This window comes from Dichotomopilus funicola (genome assembly GCF_033296635.1).
Source record: "Dichotomopilus funicola strain CBS 141.50 unplaced genomic scaffold C8A04scaffold_15, whole genome shotgun sequence".
NCBI classification, from domain to species: domain Eukaryota; kingdom Fungi; phylum Ascomycota; class Sordariomycetes; order Sordariales; family Chaetomiaceae; genus Dichotomopilus; species Dichotomopilus funicola.
Genome location: NW_026944036.1, coordinates 426,215 through 447,883, shown reverse-complemented (window position 1 = coordinate 447,883; position 21,669 = coordinate 426,215). Strand labels below are relative to the sequence as shown.

General features: G+C 57.2%; 6 protein-coding genes across 6 annotated transcripts; 3 read left to right on the top strand and 3 right to left on the bottom strand.

The window, feature by feature from the left end:
• Positions 1–9: 9 nt before the first annotated feature.
• Positions 10–4,632, bottom strand: C8A04DRAFT_26802 (uncharacterized protein; the record flags this gene model as incomplete). Its single annotated transcript, XM_062780051.1, has 3 exons — positions 10–572; positions 679–4,167; positions 4,251–4,632. Coding segments are annotated over 3 exons (4,434 nt in total), but the record flags the coding sequence as incomplete, so codon positions are not given.
• Positions 4,633–5,714: 1,082 nt separating this feature from the next.
• Positions 5,715–7,293, bottom strand: C8A04DRAFT_26801 (P-loop containing nucleoside triphosphate hydrolase protein; the record flags this gene model as incomplete). Its single annotated transcript, XM_062780050.1, has 4 exons — positions 5,715–6,266; positions 6,507–6,992; positions 7,077–7,148; positions 7,219–7,293. The coding sequence occupies 4 exons, from the start codon at positions 7,291–7,293 to the stop codon at positions 5,715–5,717; spliced, it is 1,185 nt and encodes a 394-aa protein (XP_062638915.1).
• A 979-nt stretch (positions 7,294–8,272) lies between these two features.
• On the top strand, positions 8,273–9,055 carry C8A04DRAFT_26800 (PPPDE putative peptidase domain-containing protein; the record flags this gene model as incomplete). The annotated part of the gene is made up of 1 exon (XM_062780049.1): positions 8,273–9,055. One exon carries the CDS (start codon positions 8,273–8,275, stop codon positions 9,053–9,055), a length of 783 nt encoding a protein of 260 aa, XP_062638914.1.
• Positions 9,056–9,927: 872 nt separating this feature from the next.
• On the bottom strand, positions 9,928–11,656 carry C8A04DRAFT_26799 (uncharacterized protein; the record flags this gene model as incomplete). Its single annotated transcript, XM_062780048.1, has 3 exons — positions 9,928–10,688; positions 10,778–11,272; positions 11,428–11,656. 3 exons carry the CDS (start codon positions 11,654–11,656, stop codon positions 9,928–9,930), a joined length of 1,485 nt encoding a protein of 494 aa, XP_062638913.1.
• A 2,230-nt stretch (positions 11,657–13,886) lies between these two features.
• Positions 13,887–14,685, top strand: C8A04DRAFT_26798 (uncharacterized protein; the record flags this gene model as incomplete). Its single annotated transcript, XM_062780047.1, has 4 exons — positions 13,887–14,007; positions 14,083–14,159; positions 14,251–14,328; positions 14,386–14,685. 4 exons carry the CDS (start codon positions 13,887–13,889, stop codon positions 14,683–14,685), a joined length of 576 nt encoding a protein of 191 aa, XP_062638912.1.
• Positions 14,686–17,428: 2,743 nt separating this feature from the next.
• Positions 17,429–19,666, top strand: C8A04DRAFT_10567 (uncharacterized protein; the record flags this gene model as incomplete). The annotated part of the gene is made up of 4 exons (XM_062776633.1): positions 17,429–17,996; positions 18,063–19,060; positions 19,151–19,508; positions 19,575–19,666. Coding segments are annotated over 4 exons (2,016 nt in total), but the record flags the coding sequence as incomplete, so codon positions are not given.
• Between the last annotated feature and the right edge of the window lie 2,003 nt (positions 19,667–21,669).

Genomic DNA, 21,669 nt, shown 5'->3' with positions numbered 1-21,669 from the left:
CCTAACAGCCCTCAAAGCCCTCCTCATCCCCTCCAACCTCCCCCTCTCCCCAACCACCATCCCCCTCGCCAACTCCCTAACCGCCCTCCGTCCCATGCGTTCATGCATCTCCCTCCACCCCGCCAACTCCCCCGCAACAGTCTGCTGCTGCCACCTCAATTCCCTCTCCAACCTCCCCGCCTCCCCCTCACTCCTCCTCACCTTTTCGGCTCTTTCCTCCTGTATCCTCGCCCTCGTCTCATCCAAGCCCGGCAGGGAAAACGCCCCTCCGCCCGCCCCGCCGAGCCCAAGGGGCCAGCGGGAGGTGCGGGCGAGAGAGGAGTGGTTACGTTCGGCGTCGCGGCGGGCGGCGTGGATGGCGGATATGGTTTGCGGGGGGCGGGAGAGGGCGGAGAGGACGGCTTCGACGTTGTGGTAGAGGGTTAGGAAGGTGGTGAAGAAGGTGGTTATGGGGGCGGTGGAGGAGGGGGAGAGGGCGGCGGTGTAGATGGCGAGGGCGTGGGTGTGGGTGGGGGGGAGGAAGGGGAGGGTGGAGGTTGTGCGGGTTAGGAGGTAGAGGGATTCGTGGAGGTCTGGACGGAAGTCAGTATGTAAATAGCCGAAAGGGGTTAAAAGTAAACAAACAACAGGGGCAGACTGTCAGACAGAAGAGAAGCAAAAGAAAGAAGAGAAACCCACCAACAGAAACATTCCCCAAAGCATTCGCCCGTCTCGCAACACTCCTCGTAGAAAAATGCACCCCCCTAACCATCTCCCTCGCATGGTCCACAAACTGTTCCACCTCCCTCAACTCCCCGACCGGCTCCATCTCCTCGTGCACCCGTCCCAACATCGCCTCGGCCTTCAACCGACTCCTCTCCGCCATCACATCTAGCTGCAGATCCGGCACCAAAAAGAACTCCCACAGCATCTCATGTGTCCCAAACGTCGGGTGCTGCAGCAGTACCCTCAAAAACCCGTCCATGCGCTGCTGCAGGTCGCGGAGGACGGCGCGGCTGGGACGCGAGGGGATTTGGATCGGGGAGCGGAGGTCGGAGAGGGAGGGCAGCCAGGAGGCGGGGCTTTCGTTTTGGAGGAGGTGGGCGAGGCGCTCGAAGTCGGCGAGGGAGCGCCGGCAGGTGGTGACGGCGAGGTTTTGGGAGTCGACGAGTGCGCTGGACTTGAGCACGAACCGCACCGACGCGTCCTCGACGAAGTATGCGCGGACGACCGCTGTCGTCCGTCCGTCTCTGCCCTCGGTGTTGTTGTCCCCCGTGTTGCCGGTGTCGTTGTTGGTATTGCTAGCGTTGCCGGTGCTGTTGCCGGTGTTGTCGTTGCCATTCCCGACATTACTAGCAGCACTCGTATTGCTAGCGTTACTAGCGTTACTAGCGTTACTAGCAATACTAGCAATACTAGTAACACTACCACTATGCCCATGCCCATGCCCATGCCCATGCCCATGCCCCTGACCACCACGGCCTCCATTATTCCCCCCCTTATTCCCCCTCTTCCTCTTCCCCCTCCCCCGTCCCATAACCCCTCTCGCCAAAGCCCTCCCCGTCGCCGTCCCCGGCATCATCTGAAACAGCACCAAATCATCAATCTTGTTCCTGACCTCATCATCCTTCGCCAACTCCACGGCCGTCAACCCACGCAGTTCCCTCGCCGCAATATCCACGCGCACATCCCCAAACAGCGTCCGCACCATATCCAGACGCCCGTACTTGCTCGCCAGCATCAGCGGGGTAAACCGTTTCTCGTTGACCGCATTCACATCCACATCACACTTCCGCAGCACGAACCGCGCCAGCGCCGCGTCGTGGATGATATGCAGCAGGGTATTCCCTTTGCCATCCACATGATCATCCACATGCAGCGGCTGGCCATCGCCTTGGGTGCGCGTTGCGGCGTCGAGCGCCTCGCGCACCATGGTGTTGTAGTCCGGGTGGTCGTACGACCGACACAGTGCAAATAGCGGGGTCTGGCCGTTTTTGTCGCGCTGGCGCCAGGGGAGTAGGCGACCGAGTCGAGCAATCAGAAACGGCGCGTGGAAGAGGTAGTGCGCGGCGCTGCGGCCCCAGGTGTCTTGGACGGCGAGATACTCCCGGATGACGCGGTCATTGTCGGGGGACGCATCCAGCAGGAAATCCAGCACGGTGTTTATCACGGTGTCGTCGCCGAGCTGCACCGCCGCGCTGAACAGTGTGGTGCCTTCGTTGTTCTGGTCCTCGAACACCACGGATGCCGGGTACCACGCGCGCAGCGAGAGCAGATACTGTAGCACCTCCCGCTGGCCGTGCTGCACAGCCATCATGGGCACCGACTCGCCGAACGCATCCTGCGTCTGCGCCAGGCGCGCGATGGACGTGTCGCCGTCGTCTTCGTCCAGCCCGCTGATGGTGCCGATGCTGCTGAGCGGCATGGACCGGAACGAGATCTCCGACCCGCTCGACATGCTGCGCGTGTCCATGGCCACTTTCTTGATCCGTTTCGGCGGGGGGAGCAGAAAGTCCCTTTCAGCATCATCGTTATTGTGATTCTCCGTCGCCTGAAACGGAAACACATGTCCCAGCCCAGACCCGCGCGAGAAACTCTCCGTCGGCCCCCCCAACACCAATCCCCGTGACGACGTTACCGACGACGACCGCCTCGACACGCCATGCGTAAAACTCCACCCGCCACTCGACTGTCTCCTCGACTGGCTCCTAGCCTGTCCCACCTCCCCCCGATCCTCATCCCCCACAGCACCACCAGCCCCGGCATCAACCCCCTCATGATCATACTCATCAGGCTCCATAATCCTCCTCAACCCCCCCATATCCCCCTTCCCCACCGCATCCCACAACGCCCGATTTCTCCGACTCGCCCGCCTCAACCCGACCGAATCCCGATCCAGATACGAAAGCACCGCCTCAAACGTGCTCAGCGCATACCCCATCTCCCCACTCTCGACATCATCCACAAACACAAACCCTTGCATGTAGCTCAGCCGAGCCTGCAGGTGCTTGATCTGCGCCTTGATCACGACATACAGCAGCAGCGATACCAGCGTGTCCGCGTTGATCGTCATGGTCGAGGCGGTCGTGGCTGGTTTCTCGACAGACCCCGATCCGGACCCGGACATTGACTCAGACCCGGTTAGTGACGAGTTAGACCCTGTCTCGGGGGTAAATTCACCAGGCCCAGGACCGGGAGAACCAGGCCCAGCCAACTGCGTAGCAGCTTTCATAGTCCCCAACAAAATCTCCATCATCTCCTGCGGACAACTAGCATGCGGCATCTTCCTGAACTCTTCCACCGCCCGCTCCAACCGACGCACCGCCTCCCTCTTGGCTCGACTCCCACCCTCCACCACCACCCCCAGCTGTGAAATATCGATATGCTCCATCTGCCGGATCTTGGCCTCCAACTCCAAGTCCTCCGGCCGCCGCACCGTAGCCAGCCGCGGAAAAACCATATGGTGCACGTTCTCGGCAATGTACCGTTCGATCAACCGCTCCACCAGCGGGCCGGTCAGGTCAGTCGTCGCGCCAAGCAGGGACAGTTGTTGCCTGTCAACGCTTTGGAAGAGGTCGATGGCGGCCGTGACGGCGGTTTCCATGGCCGTGCGCATGATTGTTTCGTCGTCGTCTTGGAATGTGCTGCCGGTGTTACTGGTGCTGTTAGAACCCTCGACTACGCTCCCCTGGTCATGGCTGGTGCTGCTCCGGTCGACATCGCTGCTGGACCTGGCTCGTTTGAGTGCCGTGGCGATCGGTCCGTCCGGTTCGGGGTCGGGGATCTCGCTGGCTGATGGTGGTGGGGGTAGTGGCCGCTCAAACACCTGCGTGAACTCGCGGAAGAGTTTCTCCAGTCCGCCTTGCATCTGCTTGGCGATGGCGGGGAAGTGGATCAACAGCTCGTGGAAGGTCCGCACGTCCTTTTTCTTTGGCGATCCGGACGACGACGCCCCCTGCGTATTTGATTGTGACTGTGATTGCGACGACTGTTCCTGGCCGTCAGCAGCAACAGACCTAGGCCCCCCCTCGCGTGTAGGCGGCAACAACGCTGGCGTGATCCGAATCTCCTCCCAGGACCCCACCAGCGGTCGCGAGATGTAATAAACAAGAAACGAGCGCGGATCGAGCGTGTCGGGATACCAGATGCAGTCGTGCAGCAGCGTGGCCTGCGCCAGCGATTTAAACCCTGCACATCAAAAGCACATACGTCAGCGGTCTGTGTCATGCACCCCTCAAGAAACCTCAAGAAAGGCTATCGAAGCACCCTACCCTTATTCGTATAAATCCCATGATCCTTAACCACCAAACTCCTCCCATTAACCGTCCCAAAAATCTTCGGTTTCCCCCTCATCTCCCTCAAATTCTGCCCCCCCTCCTGTCCTACTCCCTTCCCCCCATTACCCCCACTGGTAGGCGACACCGGCAACCGAATGATATGACTCGCCAAAAACTCATCCGCCACCCCCCCCGCCGCAGCAGCCGTCAAACCGGCAGCCACGACAAGGGGCGCACCGGAATCGACGTCACGCGTGTTGAGGAGGACATCGGCGGTGGGGACGAGCAGGATGTGGTGTTGGGGGGGACTGCATTGGGCGAGGAGGGGGCTTTTGGAGAGGGCGGAGAGGAAGGGGTTGAGGGGTTGCGGGCGCATATGTGGCTATTGATATTCGGGTTGGGGTCCGAGTCATTCAGGGTAGAATTTGCTTGTCGAGAGAGAAGGTATCGACGCTTGTAGCATGGATGGTGGATGAGGTTCGTGAGGAGGACGGAAACGGTTGACCATGCAATGGGATTTCTGTACGTCGGGCGATGCTAGATGATATCGTGTATTCGATAGATGGGCTCGCGGGATCGATTCGGTCCGCCGTTCGTCGTTCGTTCGTCGTTCGCAGCTCGAGGAGTTGAGATTCGGGGTCCAACGTTCAAGTCCAAACCTCGGCAGCCGCGGACAAGCAAGTCCAACTCTCGTCAAACGCCAAATCCTAAAACCTAATCCCGAAATCTATTAATTCAATCCCAACCCTCTGCGGCCTATCCAGAAGAAGAAAGAAACGGCGGTCGTCGGTTTTGTTTTGTCGTGGCGTGAGCGTGGCAGTTTCAATGTCGAGTACGAAGTAAAGGTCGAGTAGTTGTCGAGGGGAAGTCTCATCGACGCGAGTCGGCAGTCTGCCCTACGACAGAGCTCGGCAGGTATCCATCCAATAGGGCCGCTGGGCCAGTGACGCGGAACAGGGATGCTGCAGCGGGCTGGCATCTGGCCGCAGGCCTGGCCCCGTCAGGCGATCTCCCGCTGAGTGGGGAGCTGCCGTTGGAATAAAACACGGGCACCAGAGGAAAGGCATGCCCGGCTAGAGATGGGAACAAGTAACGCATGAAAACACAGGGCATCACAGAACCTATTTATTTGATTCAAGGTTTGGAATTGATGATTTCTCTCTTTCTACGAGAAAACTCATGGTTTACCTGAGGCTAAGTACAGTAGAATCCAGCTTGATTCCACAATTTTCGCACTGCGCCCGTTCATCAACCACTCACGAGACGACCCGTCTCGCCAAGCCGTCACGTTCAAGCTACCCAGACATCCTACCTGCACAGTAATACTACAGCAGACAGCTCAGGGCCGGCTAGTTAAACCATCTGCCCACCGTTCTCACTTACTTAGTAGTCACGCCTACGACACATCTCGTCCAAGACCAAGCGGCATCATGTGAAAACTTTGCATTCGCTGCGGCCTTAGGCCTTGGCAGCACCGGCCTTGATCAACAAGATGTCGCCGTCCTCGACAACGTAGTCCTTGCCCTTGGTCATGACCTTGCCCTTCGCCTTGACCTCCGCCTCGTCGCCCAGCTCCTTGAGCACGCTGTAGTTGTACACAATCACCTGGATGAACGTCTTCTCAAAGTCCGTGTGGATCACCCCCGCCGCCTGCGGCGCCTTGGTGCCGTTGCGGATCGTCCATTGCCGCACCTCGTCGGGGCCCACCGTGAAGAAGCTGCCCAGGTTGAGCGACTTGCGCATCTGCAGGATGATCTTGGGCAGCGCCGACTCCGCCCCGACGTTCTTGCACTCCTCGGCCACTTCCGCGTCCGTCTCGTAGCGTGTCAGGCGCTCCTCGAACGAGACCGAGATCGGGATGATCGGGTCGCCCTCGGCATGCTCCTTGATCCACTCGACGATCTTGGGCAGATGCTTGTTCTTCTTCCGAATGTAATCCCGCTCCGAAAGGTTGACGAGGTACACCACCGGCTTGGCCGTCAGGAGGAAGAGGGGGTTAATGACCTCGACCTGGCAACGAGTTAGCGGTGGTTACCAAGAAGCCGTCAAGAAGGATTCCAAAATAAAAGTGGAGGCGACAAAATCAGAATGGGGTTTTTATCTCAACATGCACTCTGCGTTAATGTGAGGCATTCGACGAGCTGGGTTATAAGATCGGACCATTGGTCCTTTATCATCATAGGAAGTCGCAGTTGGAGGATGGAGGCGATGGGAAAGCAGAAAAGATGAACGAAAAAAAAAATAGCCTACCTCCTTGGGCGCCCAGTTGCCCTTGCGCACCTCCTTACCCTCCTTGAGGAAGGCGAGGATCTTCTCAATCGTCGCCTCCTCCGCCTTCCACTGCTTCATCTGCAGCGACTGGCCGCCCTGGCGGGTCTTCTTCTTTTGGTTCTCGAGTGCCTTCTCGACGAACTCGATATCCTTGAGACGTAGCTCTTCGCTGATGATGTCCAAGTCGCGGGTCGGGTTGACGTCACCCTCGACGTGGATGATCTCGGCATCGTCAAAACACCTCACCACCTGGAAGATGGCATCGACCGCGCGAATGTGCGACAAGAAGGCGTTGCCGAGACCCGCGCCAGTGGAGGCACCGCGAGTCAGGCCGGCAATGTCGTAGACTGTGAGGTTGGCCGGTACCCGCGACTTGGGGTTGTACTTTTCGCACAGCCAGTCATAGCGGGCGTCGGGGACAATGACGCGAGCTTCCTCGGGGTCAATTGTCGCATAGGGAAAGTTCTAGCGACGGCATCAGCGACGGCTGTCCTGGCGAGAGGCATATCCGAAAAAACGATGGATAGAGAGGGAGGAGTCAAAGCATACTGCAGGGTTGCCCAGGTTGCACTTGGTGATAGCCTGGAAGAGCGTCGACTTGCCGACGTTTGCTAACCCAACCTGTTCGTCCGAGACAAGTCAGCGGAGCCGCCGAGGGGTGTTGTTGTTATCGTCGGCCAGGTCAACCCACAATGCCACTCTTCAGGTTGTTTCCCGGGCGACCCAGGAGGATCTTCTCCTCGACGGCCTGCTTCTTGGGAGGCATCTTGGTCCTGCGTTTGCTGTAGTGGCGAGTGGAGATGTAGACGAGCGTGCAATCAAGCAGCGGCTTCTGGGGAAATGCGGAAAATGCAGAGCTAGCTGCGGGGGTTCGAAGGAGGGGTAAAGGAGAAGCGAAGAGAAAAGACCGAATTGGGGGCGTCACGGTGACGCGCTCGCGGACAAATGTGCCACGAGCTACGTTCTACGCGAGACAGAGGCGCCCAGACAAGTTAATGTCTAGCGATTGCTGAGATACCCGGGATGTGGCGGGCAAATGCGGCTGATGAAGCGCGGTCAACAGCGGCCAGCTTCACAATGGCTTTTCTTCCGTCTTGTGGTGAAATGAGAGGTTCAGTTTTTAGGTGAAAATTTTTGGGCCAGCTCTCCCTCTTCCATGGCGGGGTTCTGAAAGCTGGTGGGGCGCCAAAGCCTGGAAAATAAGTGCACGAGCCAACTATGCCTTGGCACGGGACGGGCCAAGGAACCTGGAAGGAGCCACGGGACCTCGGGAGCTTGGGCGCAGACGCCCGTGCAGCTTGGAGCTCAGCCCCGGACTTCCAGCTGCGGAGGCCTGTGGGGCTCTCTGCCTGCCGCTGAGGCGCGGGTCATCTTCCATCAATCCCACTTGGAACGCACATGCATTCCATCCAACTTCAACGTCTTCAGCCGTGTCTCTCATTCTTCGGGCACTTCCAACAAACTCCCCTTTATCATCGCTTAACACGGTAGCGCTTAATGCGCCTCCAATATTGCCCCGAATCCAACGAAATTCCAAATCTTCCCGTCTTGTTTCAACGGCCGCCCGTCCTCATCGTGCTTCGTTGCTTCGTGACAGCCCCGAACCTTTGTTCTCGTCGAGTCTTCGCAGCCGACGCCCACGTCGAAACGCCCATGATTCCTCACCATCGCCTCTAACCCCCCATTTCTGCGCATCCCCAGCCTCAAATACATAGTGCGCTATTAACCACGCAAATCTGCCCACCATGCCGACACGAAAACACCACAAGAAGCCCTCGCGCTCGCACCGCTCGACCCTCTCCCTCCAAAAAACCGAAATCCTCATCAACGTCTACGACCTCCTCCCCCCCGGCCGCGTATCCACCATCCTCTGGCACCTCGGCACCTCCCTCCTCCACTCAGGCGTCGTCATCAACGGCAAAGAATACGCCTACGGCGGCCACGACCGACGCGGCCTCACGGGCGTGTACTGGACCAAACCGCGCACCGACCCCCCCGGCGGCACGTTCCGTTGCGAGTACCTGCACGGCTTCACGCTAGCGCCCGAAGCCGAGCTCGAAGGGATCATCCGCGAGGCGAGCGAAGAGTTCTTGGGGACCGCGTATAACTTGCTCACGCGCAACTGTAACCATTTCACGTCGTTTCTGTGCGAGCGGCTGACGGGTGAGCCGGCGCCGGCGTTTTTGAACCGCGCTGCGAGTATCGGTGTGGCGCTGCCGTGTGTGGTGCCCAAGGACTGGATCCAGGTGCCGGATTTTGATACGGCAGATGGCGGGGTGCTGGATGAGGAGGATGAGAGCGGTGGTGGGTATGAGAGCGAACGGGCTAGGATGCTGAGGTCGTCGGAGGACCTGCCTAGGTTGGTGGGCGTGGATACACAGCGGTCGAGGTCGTCGGAGTCGGGGTTTGGGTCGGAGTGGGACAGTGACGAGGAGCGGCAGCAGGGTGGTACCGGGAAGGGCAAGGGCAGAGCTAGGGACTCGGCTGGCCGCGTGCTACCCGCTGCTGAGCGGGCGCCAACTTCCTGAGTCTGGCCATCTCACTTCATTTTTCATTTCTTTCTCTTCTCAACCACACTCTCTCCCAGGTGTTTTCGGCATGGTTCGGAGTTTCGGGTCGGCAGTTTGTGGGTTTGTAACTCGGGCGGGTCCAAGGGCTAGGAATGGATGGGGACTTTGATACGTGATACCACGGTTTTGCGACGGCGGCGGGCCCGGTTTCTTTCTCCCAAGGTTGGCGTTGTTTTTGTTTTCGTCTTCTTCGAATTGGTAGGCGAGGGTTCATACCCGGGCAGGTGTATCGGATCTCAGGTAGCTAGCATACGGGAAATTGTGACGTTACTAGCGAAGCGACGCGGGCATCCCGCGTTGGTATCACACTCTGTGCTCGGTGCTGTGTTGCGTGTCTCGAGGAATTGGGGCACGGCAGGCGGAACATTGGTGACATGGTTCGGACCTTAAATTTGGGACGTACGACGAGAAGGCGGCCTTGTCTTGGTCTGTGTCTGGATCACAGGGTTTGTCGAGTCTGTGTTGGGTTGGTATGACAAGTAACCAGCTGGGATGTTGGCAGATACGTCAATACCTTTCGTCTTTACAGTACCGAGGCCCCGAGTTACAAGAACAGCTAAGCCGAACTCACCGTCAAATCCCGAGGCCACAGCCTCGCGAATGGCCCAAGTTCCACCACCACTACCTGCCCGCCCTTTCTAACCCGCACTCCTTACTCCAGGGGTGAGCTTTTGGAATGTTTTTTTATCTTCTGTTGAGAGTTATATTTTGTTCCTATTGTGTATTCTTAGTTGATTCCTTCCTCCCCCATACTCCCATTAACCTCATTAAGATCACACATAGCTAACCCCGTCCAACCAACCCCCAATTACATCCTCTATGCCACCCATTCACGCAGCAACCCCCTGCCCCATCAAAGCAGCCTTCGCCAACGTCCCCTCGGGCCCATCCTCCCCCTCCACCCCCTCATTCTCCCGATTCCACTCCAAAATCTGCTCACACACCCCCTCCAACGTCTCACACCCCGGCCGATACCCAATCCCGCCGTCCTCCACACTCTTCCTTGCCTCGCTATCATCAATGATCGTATGGATCGACACGGTGAATACCGACGGCTGGAGCATATGGATCGGCCCCGCCGGCTCGCGCAGACCGAAGTATTTTGTCAGAAACGGGAAGCGCGCGAGGATTAGGCACCAGGCTTCGATGACGTGGGCGATGAGGAATAGGACGAGGGGCTGTTGCGGGAAGGTGCGGACTGGTTTGGTAGAGAGCTGTTCGGCAGCCGTATAGAGGTCTGTGAAAGCGATGGGCGGGCCCGGGTCAGTGACGTTGAAGGGGCGGCCGGCGCAAGCGGGTAAGTGGGCGAGGGCGGCGGCTTTGCTGCGGGCGCTGGTGCGGGAGGTCGGGGTGGTCGGGGCCAGGGCGGCTTCGAATTGGAGGTGGGCGAGGGCGACGTTGCGGGAGTTGACAAAGTGCTGGATGACGTGGGGGATCCAGGTTACGTTGTCGCCTGTGCGGAGGACGATGCCGAGGACGGGGTCCGTCTTTTGCCCGTAGATGGGGTTGCCCGGGCGGATGGCGCCGGTGCGGAAGGTCGGGGAGTTGGCGGCGCAGACGGCGCGCTCGGCTTCCGCTTTGGAGTAGCCGTCTGGGTTTGTTAGCGTTTCTCTCGGACTTCGCCTCTCTCACTACTGTCGTAGGTATCATAGATGCAGATATTGCAGAAGAGGAACGTACAGTTGGAGAAGAACTGGCTGTGCGGACGCAACGGCGCATCAAAGTCCTTCTCATCCACAACCTGGACATAGTCCTTCGGCGAGCTCTGCCACGGCCAGATCCAAAAGTTCGGCGGAACAACCCCGACCGAGGCCGACGACGTAGCAATAAACACATCCGCACCCGCAGCCTTAGCCGTCTCCAGCACGTTCACAGCCCCATCACGGTTGACCGGACTGATACGGTGGTACAGCAGCAAACTGCGCTCCTGCGGGCGAACGGCAGCCGCCGTGTGGAAAACGGTCAGGGGCCGCTTTGCCACGGACTCAGGCCACGGCCGGGAGAAGGCGGCCTCGACGGAGGCCCGGGAGGTGATATCGGCCTTGGCAAAGTCACAGTCCGCAGCCGTCCGGAGCATGTCCCGGCGGTTGACGGGGGCAAAGTCGACGATGCGGATCGCCTCAGGCAGTTCGCCGCGCTCCAGCAGCTGAAGCACGATGTCGCCCCCCACGAGTCCTGCATAAACGGTGACAGATCAGCACAAGGTCGGGGGGTTGGTGTCTCACATGGGACAGGCTCAAAAAAAAGAAAACTGAAGGGCTAAAAAAACCATAACGACGAATAAAAAGGGATGTCACGTAAAAGAAAAGGGCCACAATCTTCTGACTAACCTGAGCCGCCCACGATGACATACCGCCTCTCCAGGCGCGGGGGCAGGAGATGCGAGAAATCGATCGGCTTCTTCTTGACCCGCTCGTACGCCTCTTGGATTCGCTGCTTTGTCCAACGTTGGGGCGAGGCGTTTTGTGCGTCCTCGGGAACGCTCAACATGCCCGCGTTGATACGGACTAGCCACACCGCCGCGAGGACGGCCACAGCCGCCAGTGCGGTCCAAAACATGGTGGTTGGTTCTCGGGGTTCCGGTCTTCGGTAGTCTCGATATTGGGGTACGGAGTCGGGTCACAAGAGTTTGACGATCAGATGAAAAGAAAATTAAGTTGATTTACGGTTGGTGAGAGATAGAATGAAAGAACATTCTACGAAACAAAACAATTGAGAAAACGACCGTTGGGAAACACCTTATTGAAAGGCCATGAAACCGAAAGCGAGGCTAACGGTTGAAGCCAGTTTTTTCTCTTGATGCGCGTCGAACACTAGTATCTGTCCCGCGCGTTGGACGCGCCGGGCTAAGTGCTGAGTTTGGGGTCAGGTCCGCCGCTGTGGTGATTGGCCTGGGACGAGCCGAGGATAGTCCTTGGCACCCTCGCCAAGAACCGATGCTTGGCTTGCTTGGCTGCTCTTTTTGAATGTCTTCTCCAATTGCACAACGGGAACCAATTGACAAGTTGGAACCTGAACCTTAAATACATAGTGACGTTAATCCGTAGGTTTCAAATGGGCAAGAGATGAAGAGATGAGACCAACAAAGCTTGGCCAATGCAAGCAGCCAGACATGCACCTCATATGCCATGCAGCATAGCGGACCACATGCAAACTCCATTGACCGGTGGATTCTTTGGCTGCAGTGCGCGGTGATACAGAACGGAGGACGGAAGGGGGAATAAAACTTCCTCGGCGCATCGTGAGGTCCCATGCATTCTCTTGTCAACCGGTACACAGCGTGTCAACACAAACTCAACAACATGGCTTCGAAAAACCGGCCAGGCATTGACTGAGCATTGGGTCGTCACAAGACAGCCCGACGTCAGCCGACCAAGCCGCTATCCCGGACAAGTCTCTCCGATCAGCGAAGCCAGAGTCAAAAGAAGATTGGCGGGATGATAAAGTTTGTCCTCCGGCATGGGTTGTGGTTTGCGCTGTGGAGCACTCACCAAAAGTCGCTTGAGCTCGGCCTCAACCCGTCCGTCGTCCGGTGTGGGGATCGCGATCACCGCGCGGGATCTCAGGAAGATCGCTGCAGCAATCGATGTGCCCGCTTATCTCATCAACTTGATTCCACGACGGTGCAGGCACAACAACAACAAATTTGTCCGAGGCCCACGATCCGAGCACGACTGTTTATTTATTGCCACCCTTCATATCCCGTCCAGCGCTGCGTCTACATACACAGTAGTATGTTGTTGGGCTGGATAAAATCAACAGTCAGCTGGGTCAATGGCACGCTCATCAAAGTCCAGGAGCACGGGTAAGGTGAGGCGAAACAAACCGATGCAGCATTGGCGGCCATCAGTCACAAACGAAGGGAGGGTGAGAAAAAAGCGCGGCGGAAATCCCATTCCCCGCCCAATTCCCGCTGCGATCCATTTCCTGGAAAACCGGCAAGAGCGGAATGGTGGGCCGCGGGAGCGTGGTTCAGTTTTTCATTTTTTTAGATCCAAAGTTCGGTAATTACGGCTCCATAACGTTAAAGCATTAGTTATCGACTAGACGGACGTGTGAGTGCGATTGATATGTTCAAGCACAACTTGCGCCCTCGATTCCTGGGGAATCGACTTCCTTGGGTCCCCGATCTGAAGCATCAATCAAGCCGATCCCGTTGCGTCGTGTTTGAGACGGGAGCCTTTTAGGTGGCGCTGGTGGATGTGGCCGGGGTCGTATTGGAAACAAAGTGCAGACGGTGCAGGCGAGAGATACGCTGCGAATGCACGGCTGCCACACCTGTTCTTCCCCAACTGCCCGCTCCATCGTGGCATTCAACGTCACCGTTCTCACCGGAGTCGCCTCTAGCAGGGGTTGAGTTGGGGAAAAACGAGAGACAAAAAAGGAAAGGGCCGTGTTCAAACCCCTGCATGATACCGGATCCTACCAATCAGGGACCGCCCAGCCTCCCAGGCACAACTTTCCCGCTTTGAGCTCTGCGCCGGCACGCATGCCCAGCCAACCCAGAGCTTTGGCGGCGTGCACTTTGTGTGGTGGTAGTGGCCGGGCCGGAAAGCTGCTGTTTCTGTTTTGATTCTCCTCCTTCCTTCCGCCGGCTGCCCGGCTCTCTCTCCCTCTCTCGATCTTTTTCTTCCCCAAAACTTCCAAACGTCCGAGAATTTCCTCCCACCTGCTGCATTTTGTAGACGTCCATTTCCTTTTTGGGAGCATCAATTCGTCACCGAAAACAGAGATTCCGAGAATCGCCCATTTCTACCGGTAGAATTTCTCTCGCCTAATCACCACCACAATGCGCCAGAACTCGATCCTCGTTGCGCTGTCGGCGCTCGCTGCCGTTGCCTGCGCCCAGACGACGACGACGACCGGCAACTACACCGTCGACCCCAGCACTGTCGACGCCTCGGACAAGGGTATGTTCGAGAACTCTCGTCCCAGCAGTCGCCTCGCTGCCTTTTCTGCGCGCTTCCGTGACTAACACCCGACAGCCGACTGGTGCAATGCCCAGTACAACTCGTGCCGCTTCCTCTGCCCGGACGGTCCCAAGTCCAACGACTGCAATACCGTGAGTTCTGCTGTCTTATAAGTTGTACAATGAGCGGGGGCTCGGAGGACCGCTACCGCCACAGCAGCAGGAGACTAACACGTTACGACAGGACACCCTCGTGTACAGCTGTGTCTGCACTGATGGCACCAAGCCCGACTTGAGCCAATACATCCAGACCATCCCCTACGTAAGTCCCGAGTCAACTCGGCCCATTGAAGGAGGAACCCACTAACCCCCCCAACAGTACGAGTGCCAGAAGTCGTACGACCTCTGCATGGCCGCCAACCCGGACAGCTCGCAGGGTCAGGACGAGTGCAAGTCCCAGATCAAGGACAAGTGCGGCAAGAAGGACCCCAGCAAGGCCGACACCAGCAAGCCCACGTCCAGCGCGGCCTCCAGCTCGGCCACCCAGAGCGCTACTGGCGCTCAGAATGCCCCCGCTAGCACTTCGAGCTCGAGAGGCATGGCCGCCCCCACCAACGCCGCCTTCCTCGGCAATGGCGCTGCCATGATTGCCGCTGGTGTCGTTGCTGCTCTGCTCTAAACAGGCACGGCGAAGTGACCCCGAGAGGGTTAGGGTTATCGCGTGTACGCGACCCTTCGCGCGGCAGTGACCGCTAATCTTGTTCTTGTATTCCAATCTTTGTCTTGATTTTCCCCCTCTGGACGGGCATTTTGGCCGGCGACAGCAGGACCTGCAGGATGTTACATACTCGCCGCAACGGACAAACAGACCCGACCCGCCGTATCGACGGAGCCGGGCTGCGCACGAGGGTGAAGGAGAGTTGGGGCTCGTGGCAATGGGGTGTGCAGAAGGATGCCGAATGGTGGAGGGCTTAATGGATCAAGAGGAGGATGGGCCGAGAGAAAGGGAGGGCGAGGGCTGAGAGAGAGAAAGAGGGTTCCCGGGTGTTCTAGGGGCTAGTACTATATCCATTTGCTTTTTAGGCTGGTTCCGGTTCCGTGATGTGACTATGTGGTTCAAGGCCTATGCGGTATCTCTGGCGATGGCAACGCGGGTATTTGAACGGTATGTACAGGTGAATCCGTTGCAGTGATTTCACACTCACATTACAGGTCTCATATCCAGCCACGACGAAGGGTTATTGGTTGAACGCCGCAGTGCTACTCTCCTCGTACTAACAAGACGTTATCTACGCTAGCAATTTCAGAACAGCCCACCAGACAACAATACGGCTATCTGCCCAGGAAGTCCCAACAACCGACTCACATCTGTAACCCCTCAACTCCCTCGGTCCCCTCAATCCCAATTCCTCCTAGAAATATCTCGCAAGACCGGACAACCCACATAAAGGCACCCAATGCCCCCCCTTCCCCCTTTCGCCGGCCCGTCCTGAATAACATTGCCCTCGGGCATCTTCCACATTCAGTATCCTCGACATAACTCGGTTCGGGGTTCGGTCGGTCTGTCTGTTGCTTGGGTTTGCTCTGCTGGGAACTGATATCTTGTCTTACGGGGAAATAAGAAATGAGAGGAAACGCTGAGTCAAAAGAGGAATCAGGGCTGGAAGCCTGAGTGGTGTACGAAGGATCGTTACCGATTCGGGCGTTCGTTTTGAGTAAATAGTGCAGGAGGGGGTGGGGGCGAAGCTGAGGAGCGGTTAAGGGAATAAAGAAGGAAGTGGGGAGCAGAAGGATGATGGAGGTGAATATAGAGTTCGGGGGGGGTTGAATTGTGTCGAGAAGGGCATATATGTTTGCCTGGTAAGACGGGTACTCGAGCGGGATGATGTTGAGTGACGTTTAGTTTGCCTGCTGTCTTTGAATATTGTGCTTTTATCAACGTGGGCGGTGGGAAAATGCTTGGGCCGGCTGAAGGGCGGATGGTCGTTGTTTATCATGAATAGGTGGAGCTAGGGACGGTATGTTAGTGGAGTTTTAGATGTCTGCTACAAACATCTTTCTGTAAGTTTCTTGCGTGGCAAAGTCTAGTGGTTACGAGTAACGGTTTCTTTATTTTAGACCTTGAGTTCTTCTCTTGCATCGATTCCTAGAACTTCTCTCTTCTTTTCTTCCTACTCTTGTTCTCCGGCATTACTGTGGACTGCTAGCGTCGGATTGCGTCTCGAAATTAACTGACCATATAAGAGGTAGGCCTAGGGATAAACAACAGAACATTCCATCCTCCCATAATCACTCACCTTCTTTTTCAAATCCCTCTCCGATCATATCTCTCAGTCTCTTCCTCGGCTTACTCGCCCCACCCTAGGGTCCTCCTACCAGTGACAAATCACCGCCTTTTCCCCAGACTTGTTCTCCCCCCACAACCAATAACGAGGCGGTCTCCCGCCCGATCCACGTGGATGCCGTTGATCCCGGCCCGTCCCTCCTCCTCTGGGTGTGTGTCTTGTCACTGCTTGTGTCGGGTGTTGTGAACATAAAGGAGGGTCAGAAAAATTAAATGTCAACCCAACTGCCAAGCCTTCTCAAGGTGCCCAAATTCTCCCTCCTCCCACACATACCACCCACAAAAAGGCCAGCGCAGCTCTGCCCACCTGACTCGGCCTCGGGCTCTGGTTGAGACGCAAGTCGGTGTGGGGGTTGCATGTCCCGAGTCCAACAGAAAAAAAAGGCCCTAAAATGTCCGCCCCGGCCTGCGCTGGCCTGCCACGCCAGATGCGCAGGGGAGATCGGGAGGGGGCGGTCTGCAGGGTGTCGGGTGGCTATTGGACCGCCTGCCGAAGCGGGCTCACACTGCAGTGACTGCACCTTGCACCGCTGTTCTGTTCGTGGTTTCCTTGTGAGTGGGTGGATGGGTGGGTAGTGCCTTCCCTGCCCAGCCCGTCTGGCTTCAACGGCTTTTCGGGTGGTTCGGGTCCGCTTTCGGGCTGTTTTATTTTTTTTTTACTTTTTTACTTTTGTACTTTTTTTACTTTTTTTTTTTTAACGAGTTTTGAGATTTACTTTCTGTGAGAGTGAGACAGTGGAAGAAGGGTTTTTTTTTTCTGCCGTGTATTTGTCTGTCAGCTGTCTCAAGCTTGGGCACGCGACTAACAGCGGCACTGCTGCGGCGTCGGCCATGCCACTGCTGTGTTGTCGTGTGAGGATGTCCACGACTTGATGTTGACTTACCCGACCACCGTATTGTTCCTTAACACCGACCTTTTTTTTTGACACCCTGGCTGCAGCTCCGGTCCGCCGGGTCATGGCTGGTCCAGGGTTGGTTTTGTTCTGCTCTCCGGTTCACCTTTTTCTTTTTTCGTTATACACAGGGGACTTGAGGGTTCCTTGACCTCATACGCTCCTCTGAGGATTATACGTTCAATATGACCCGAGAACGGTCCAAATCTCGGTCTGAGTCCCAGGGCCCGGGGCTGGCCTCGCTGGTGGCCCGGTTGACCACACGGCGGAAAAGTATCTCCCGGAGCGATGACGAGCGTCCCGAGATTCACCATGGCCGGCCGGAACCTACAGGAGGGGCGCCCATCCAGATTCAGGTTCACCACAAGCCGTCGTCGAGATCTCGCTCTGGATCTCAATCTCAGTCTCAACCCCAGCCTCGGCCACAATCTCACCCACACTCACACTCACGATCCCAGTCCAACTCTCAGTCCAACTCTCAGTCTCACTCACCTTCTCACCCTCGCTCACACACTCACGCCCACACCCACTCGAGACCCGACCGATCACCCCTCCGCGTCCTCCTCCGCCCACTCGACGTACGCTACAACCAGTTCGCCCTGTCAATACCCCGGCACAGCGCCGACGTGGCCTCGGTAGAGCGGCACGCCCGCAAGTGCTACCGCGAGGCGCGGTTATCCTTGTCGTCGTCGACGGTGTTTCAGTTTTACGATGGCCACGGGCGGGAGTTGAAGGATGGGGATCTCATTGGGGGTATAGGTCAGAGGGAGAGTGAGGTTGATAGTAAAGGGGATAAGAGGGATGTTAAAGGGGCGAAAGGGGACAAAAAGGAGATCAAAATCTGGTATCGCCTTTGGAAACAAACACCCTCCTCCTCTTCGCCATCCTCCCCACCATCTTGGAAATTCTCCCGGCCGTCCTCTCGAAGCCACCACCACCCCCATAATCACACACACGACGCAACCAACGAACACTCCCTCGACGAAGCCCTCACCACGACTCTCCTACACGCCCTCGCGCTCCCCGACACAACCCTCTCCACCCTCCGTGCCCTTATTGCCACCCACCTGAACCTCGCCGACCCTCGGCGTGTCTTGCTCATCCCGCGCGACGGCATGCGTCGCGGCCGGCCGTTGTATGGGAGTCACTGGTCCTTGGCAGGGGTAAGGTCAGGGTGGTTGTGTCGGTGGTTGTCTGTTGATGTCCTGCCGCGGAGGGAAGGGAAAGTGAAAACGAGTGGTGGTGGTAGTGGGGGATATGTGGTGGTTAAGGGGGCAGAGGGGAGTGGGTTGGAGGGAAGGGAGTGGGTGTATTATCCGCGGAAGGGAGATACACGGGAGAAAGTCGGGGTGGAGAGGTTGGTGCGGCTTCTGAGGGGGAGGGTTTTAAAGGGGGCAAGGAGGGGCGGGGAGGAAGATGATGACAACGAGAGTGTTAGTGACAGTCATGGTCAAGGATGGGAAGACTACGGCACCAGCGATATCCGCCTCACCCTCCGCGGCAAACCAATAACGCACCCCCAGACCACGCCTCTCGAATGGGGCGCCACTTACGATTTCTCCCTCGCGTCCGCGGCCCTAACCGACCAGTTCATCCGTGCCGAGGCCTGGCTGCTGGCCCCGGCCGCTGCGCAGTGCAGCGTGTGCATCGAGGACTGCACGCTAGCCGATATGCCGGGCCGCGTGACGGCGCGATGCGGGCACCTGTCGACGGTGTGTAGGGGGTGCTTGCGGACGTGGTTGCGAGAGGGGATTCTAGGCGGGAGGTGGGATCGGCTAGGGTGTCCGGACTGTGGGGAGATGTTGGATTGGGGGGATGTGAGGCGGTTTATGGGGGGAGCTAGGGGGGTTATAACCAAGCAGAGGCAGGAGGACAGGAAAGGAAAAGGGACAGATGAAGGAAAAGAGATAGAAGACGACAACGACGACGACACATTCACCCGATACGACACCCTCATCACCCACGCCTTGCTTTCCCGCGACGACACCTTCCACTTCTGCCTGTCCTCTGGGTGCAACTCGGGCCAACTACACGAGGCCGCCTGCTCCCAGTTCCGCTGCGTCGAGTGCCGCGCGAACTGGTGTTTACAGCATCGCGTCCCTTGGCATACCGGCGAAACCTGCGACCAGTACGACACCCGCACCCGCGATGAGGCCCGCCGTGCGGCCGACCGGGCCTCGCAGCGAGCGGTCCAGAAACTGAGTCGGCCGTGTCCGAGTTGCAGGCGGGATGTGCACAAGTTTGAGGGGTGTGATCATATTACTTGTGGGTTTCTTTTTTTCTCACTTTTCTTTTTGTCCTTTAGCACACTTACTTACACTAACAACCCAGGCCTCTGCGGCCATGAGTGGTGTTACCTCTGCGCGGCCCCCTATCGCTTCTTCAACGGTGGCTTCCTGACCTGCCACCACGCCCCCGACTGCCCCGTGAACGACCCCTTACGCCGCGTCTTCGAGGAGCTCAACCCAGGCCTGGACTTTGATGGCCAGATGGAGCAGCTAGGGGATCTCGGGCCTGATGGAGTTGACGGGGAACTCGACCTCGGGATTGATGTGGCCGGTGATAGAGGCCGGGAACGAGGACGGCGGAGACGTCGGGGTGGACATGCCCTTGGGACTGGAACTGGAACTGGTACTGGAACCGGAAATGGAAATGGAACCGCCGCTCCCGCAACCACCCCCGAAGATATCATCCTAGACCCCATCGACGGCACGCCCTTTGCCCCGCAACGTCTGCGCGCCGCAGGGAGAGGTACCGTCCGACGGGGCAGGACACGTTCCCGGCGGCCGTCCTTGGGACAACTCCCCCAGCAACAACAAACGGAAAACGAGACATCCTCCTCCGGATCTGTCCCTGGTGCAGCACCCGTGCCTCGTGCGTGGCGGGCCCATGGTGCGGCGGCTGCTGCTGCTGCTGCGGCTGCGGCTGCGGCCTCGGCTTCTCGGACGCCGGTGAGGATGAATTCGAGGAGGGCGGGGAGGTGGGGGGAGAGGGAGGTGTTGGTGGAGAGTTCGTGGTGGGATGGAGATGGGGAGGGGAATGAGAACGGGGATGGGGATGGGGATGGGGGAGTGAGGGTGTGAGGGTGTGAGGGTGTGAGTACATGGGGGATACGGTCAAGCTTGAAACCTTGACAGACCTTATGCTCGTCACACTTTCAAGGATCGAGAGTTGACGGTTGAGATGAGGGTATATACGCAGCCCCTTTTTGGTTACTCAGCGTTTTCACTGGGCAGGTTATATTTTGGTTTGTTCGGGCATCTCTCCGCTTTGGATCTGGCTACATTGCATGGCGGCGTTGATGATTTACTAGCATGGGCATGGCATGGTTGGGAGTTGGCACCAAAAGCTGGAGGCAATTAGGGACAGAGAGGGGAACACGTTACATGGGAGGACGGCCTCCTATAGGATGAGCATTTCAGGCAATGGTAGAATAAAGCATTCCATCACTTTATCTTCTGTGAAGAATCACTTCGTGTCGTGATATGTGAATATGCACGTGGGAAGACCATATCAACCAAGGTTGGTATACCTGAAGGCGAAGTAAAAAATGGGAAGTTCTATGGAGTTAGAATGGGACACATCAATATGTTGATGGGCTCGATAAACCATCCCTAGACACTGATCCAACACTATGAAGTAATCAAAAAACTCACGCCCGCTCGTCTGGTCTATAAACTACATTCCCAACAACATCCCACCCCCAAAACCTCGCAAAACTCAACTTTCTCCCCAAAACCGGCCGTCTATACCATTTTACGACCGCAAACCCACCTCAAAACCCGTTAAAATGCCTCACGTGGTATACGGACCCCATGAATCCAAATGGACACATGAATTTAACCAGGCGATCCCGATCCGTGGCGCTTTTTCCGTTTCTTGCGGTGAATTCGACGTCCAAACTCGAGGTTTGGCCGAGTGGTCTGAGGCGCTATGTCGGGGGACAGGGGTATGAACGGCACAGATAACCCTAACCCTGCAGGGCCATGCCCAAGCACAGAGCAAAAACTTCCTTTCCTCACAAAAAGAACCTCTTTGGATGAGGTTTCGCCGCAGGCATGGGAAATAGAGTCTCAAAAAAGGCTGAACCCACTTATTAATATAGTGCTTTATCACCCAGCTCAATATTTTCAAAATCACAGTTAAATTGATGTGCTGCCGCTGTGTTTTTGTGGCACGTTCGATATCTAAACTCGAGGTTGGCCGAGTGGTCCGAGGCGCCATGTCGGGGAACAGGGGTATGGGCGCGCACACAACCCTAACCCCAACAGCTTTGCAGCCATCAACCTGCCTGCAAACCTTTTGTTCTCGATGGAAAACGACATTCAGGCGCTTCCATAAGCCAAACAAGATTTCCTGTGCTCCTGAAAATTTCAAGCCACAATCTTATCCGTATCCCACTAGCATTGATAACAAAATTTTGTCC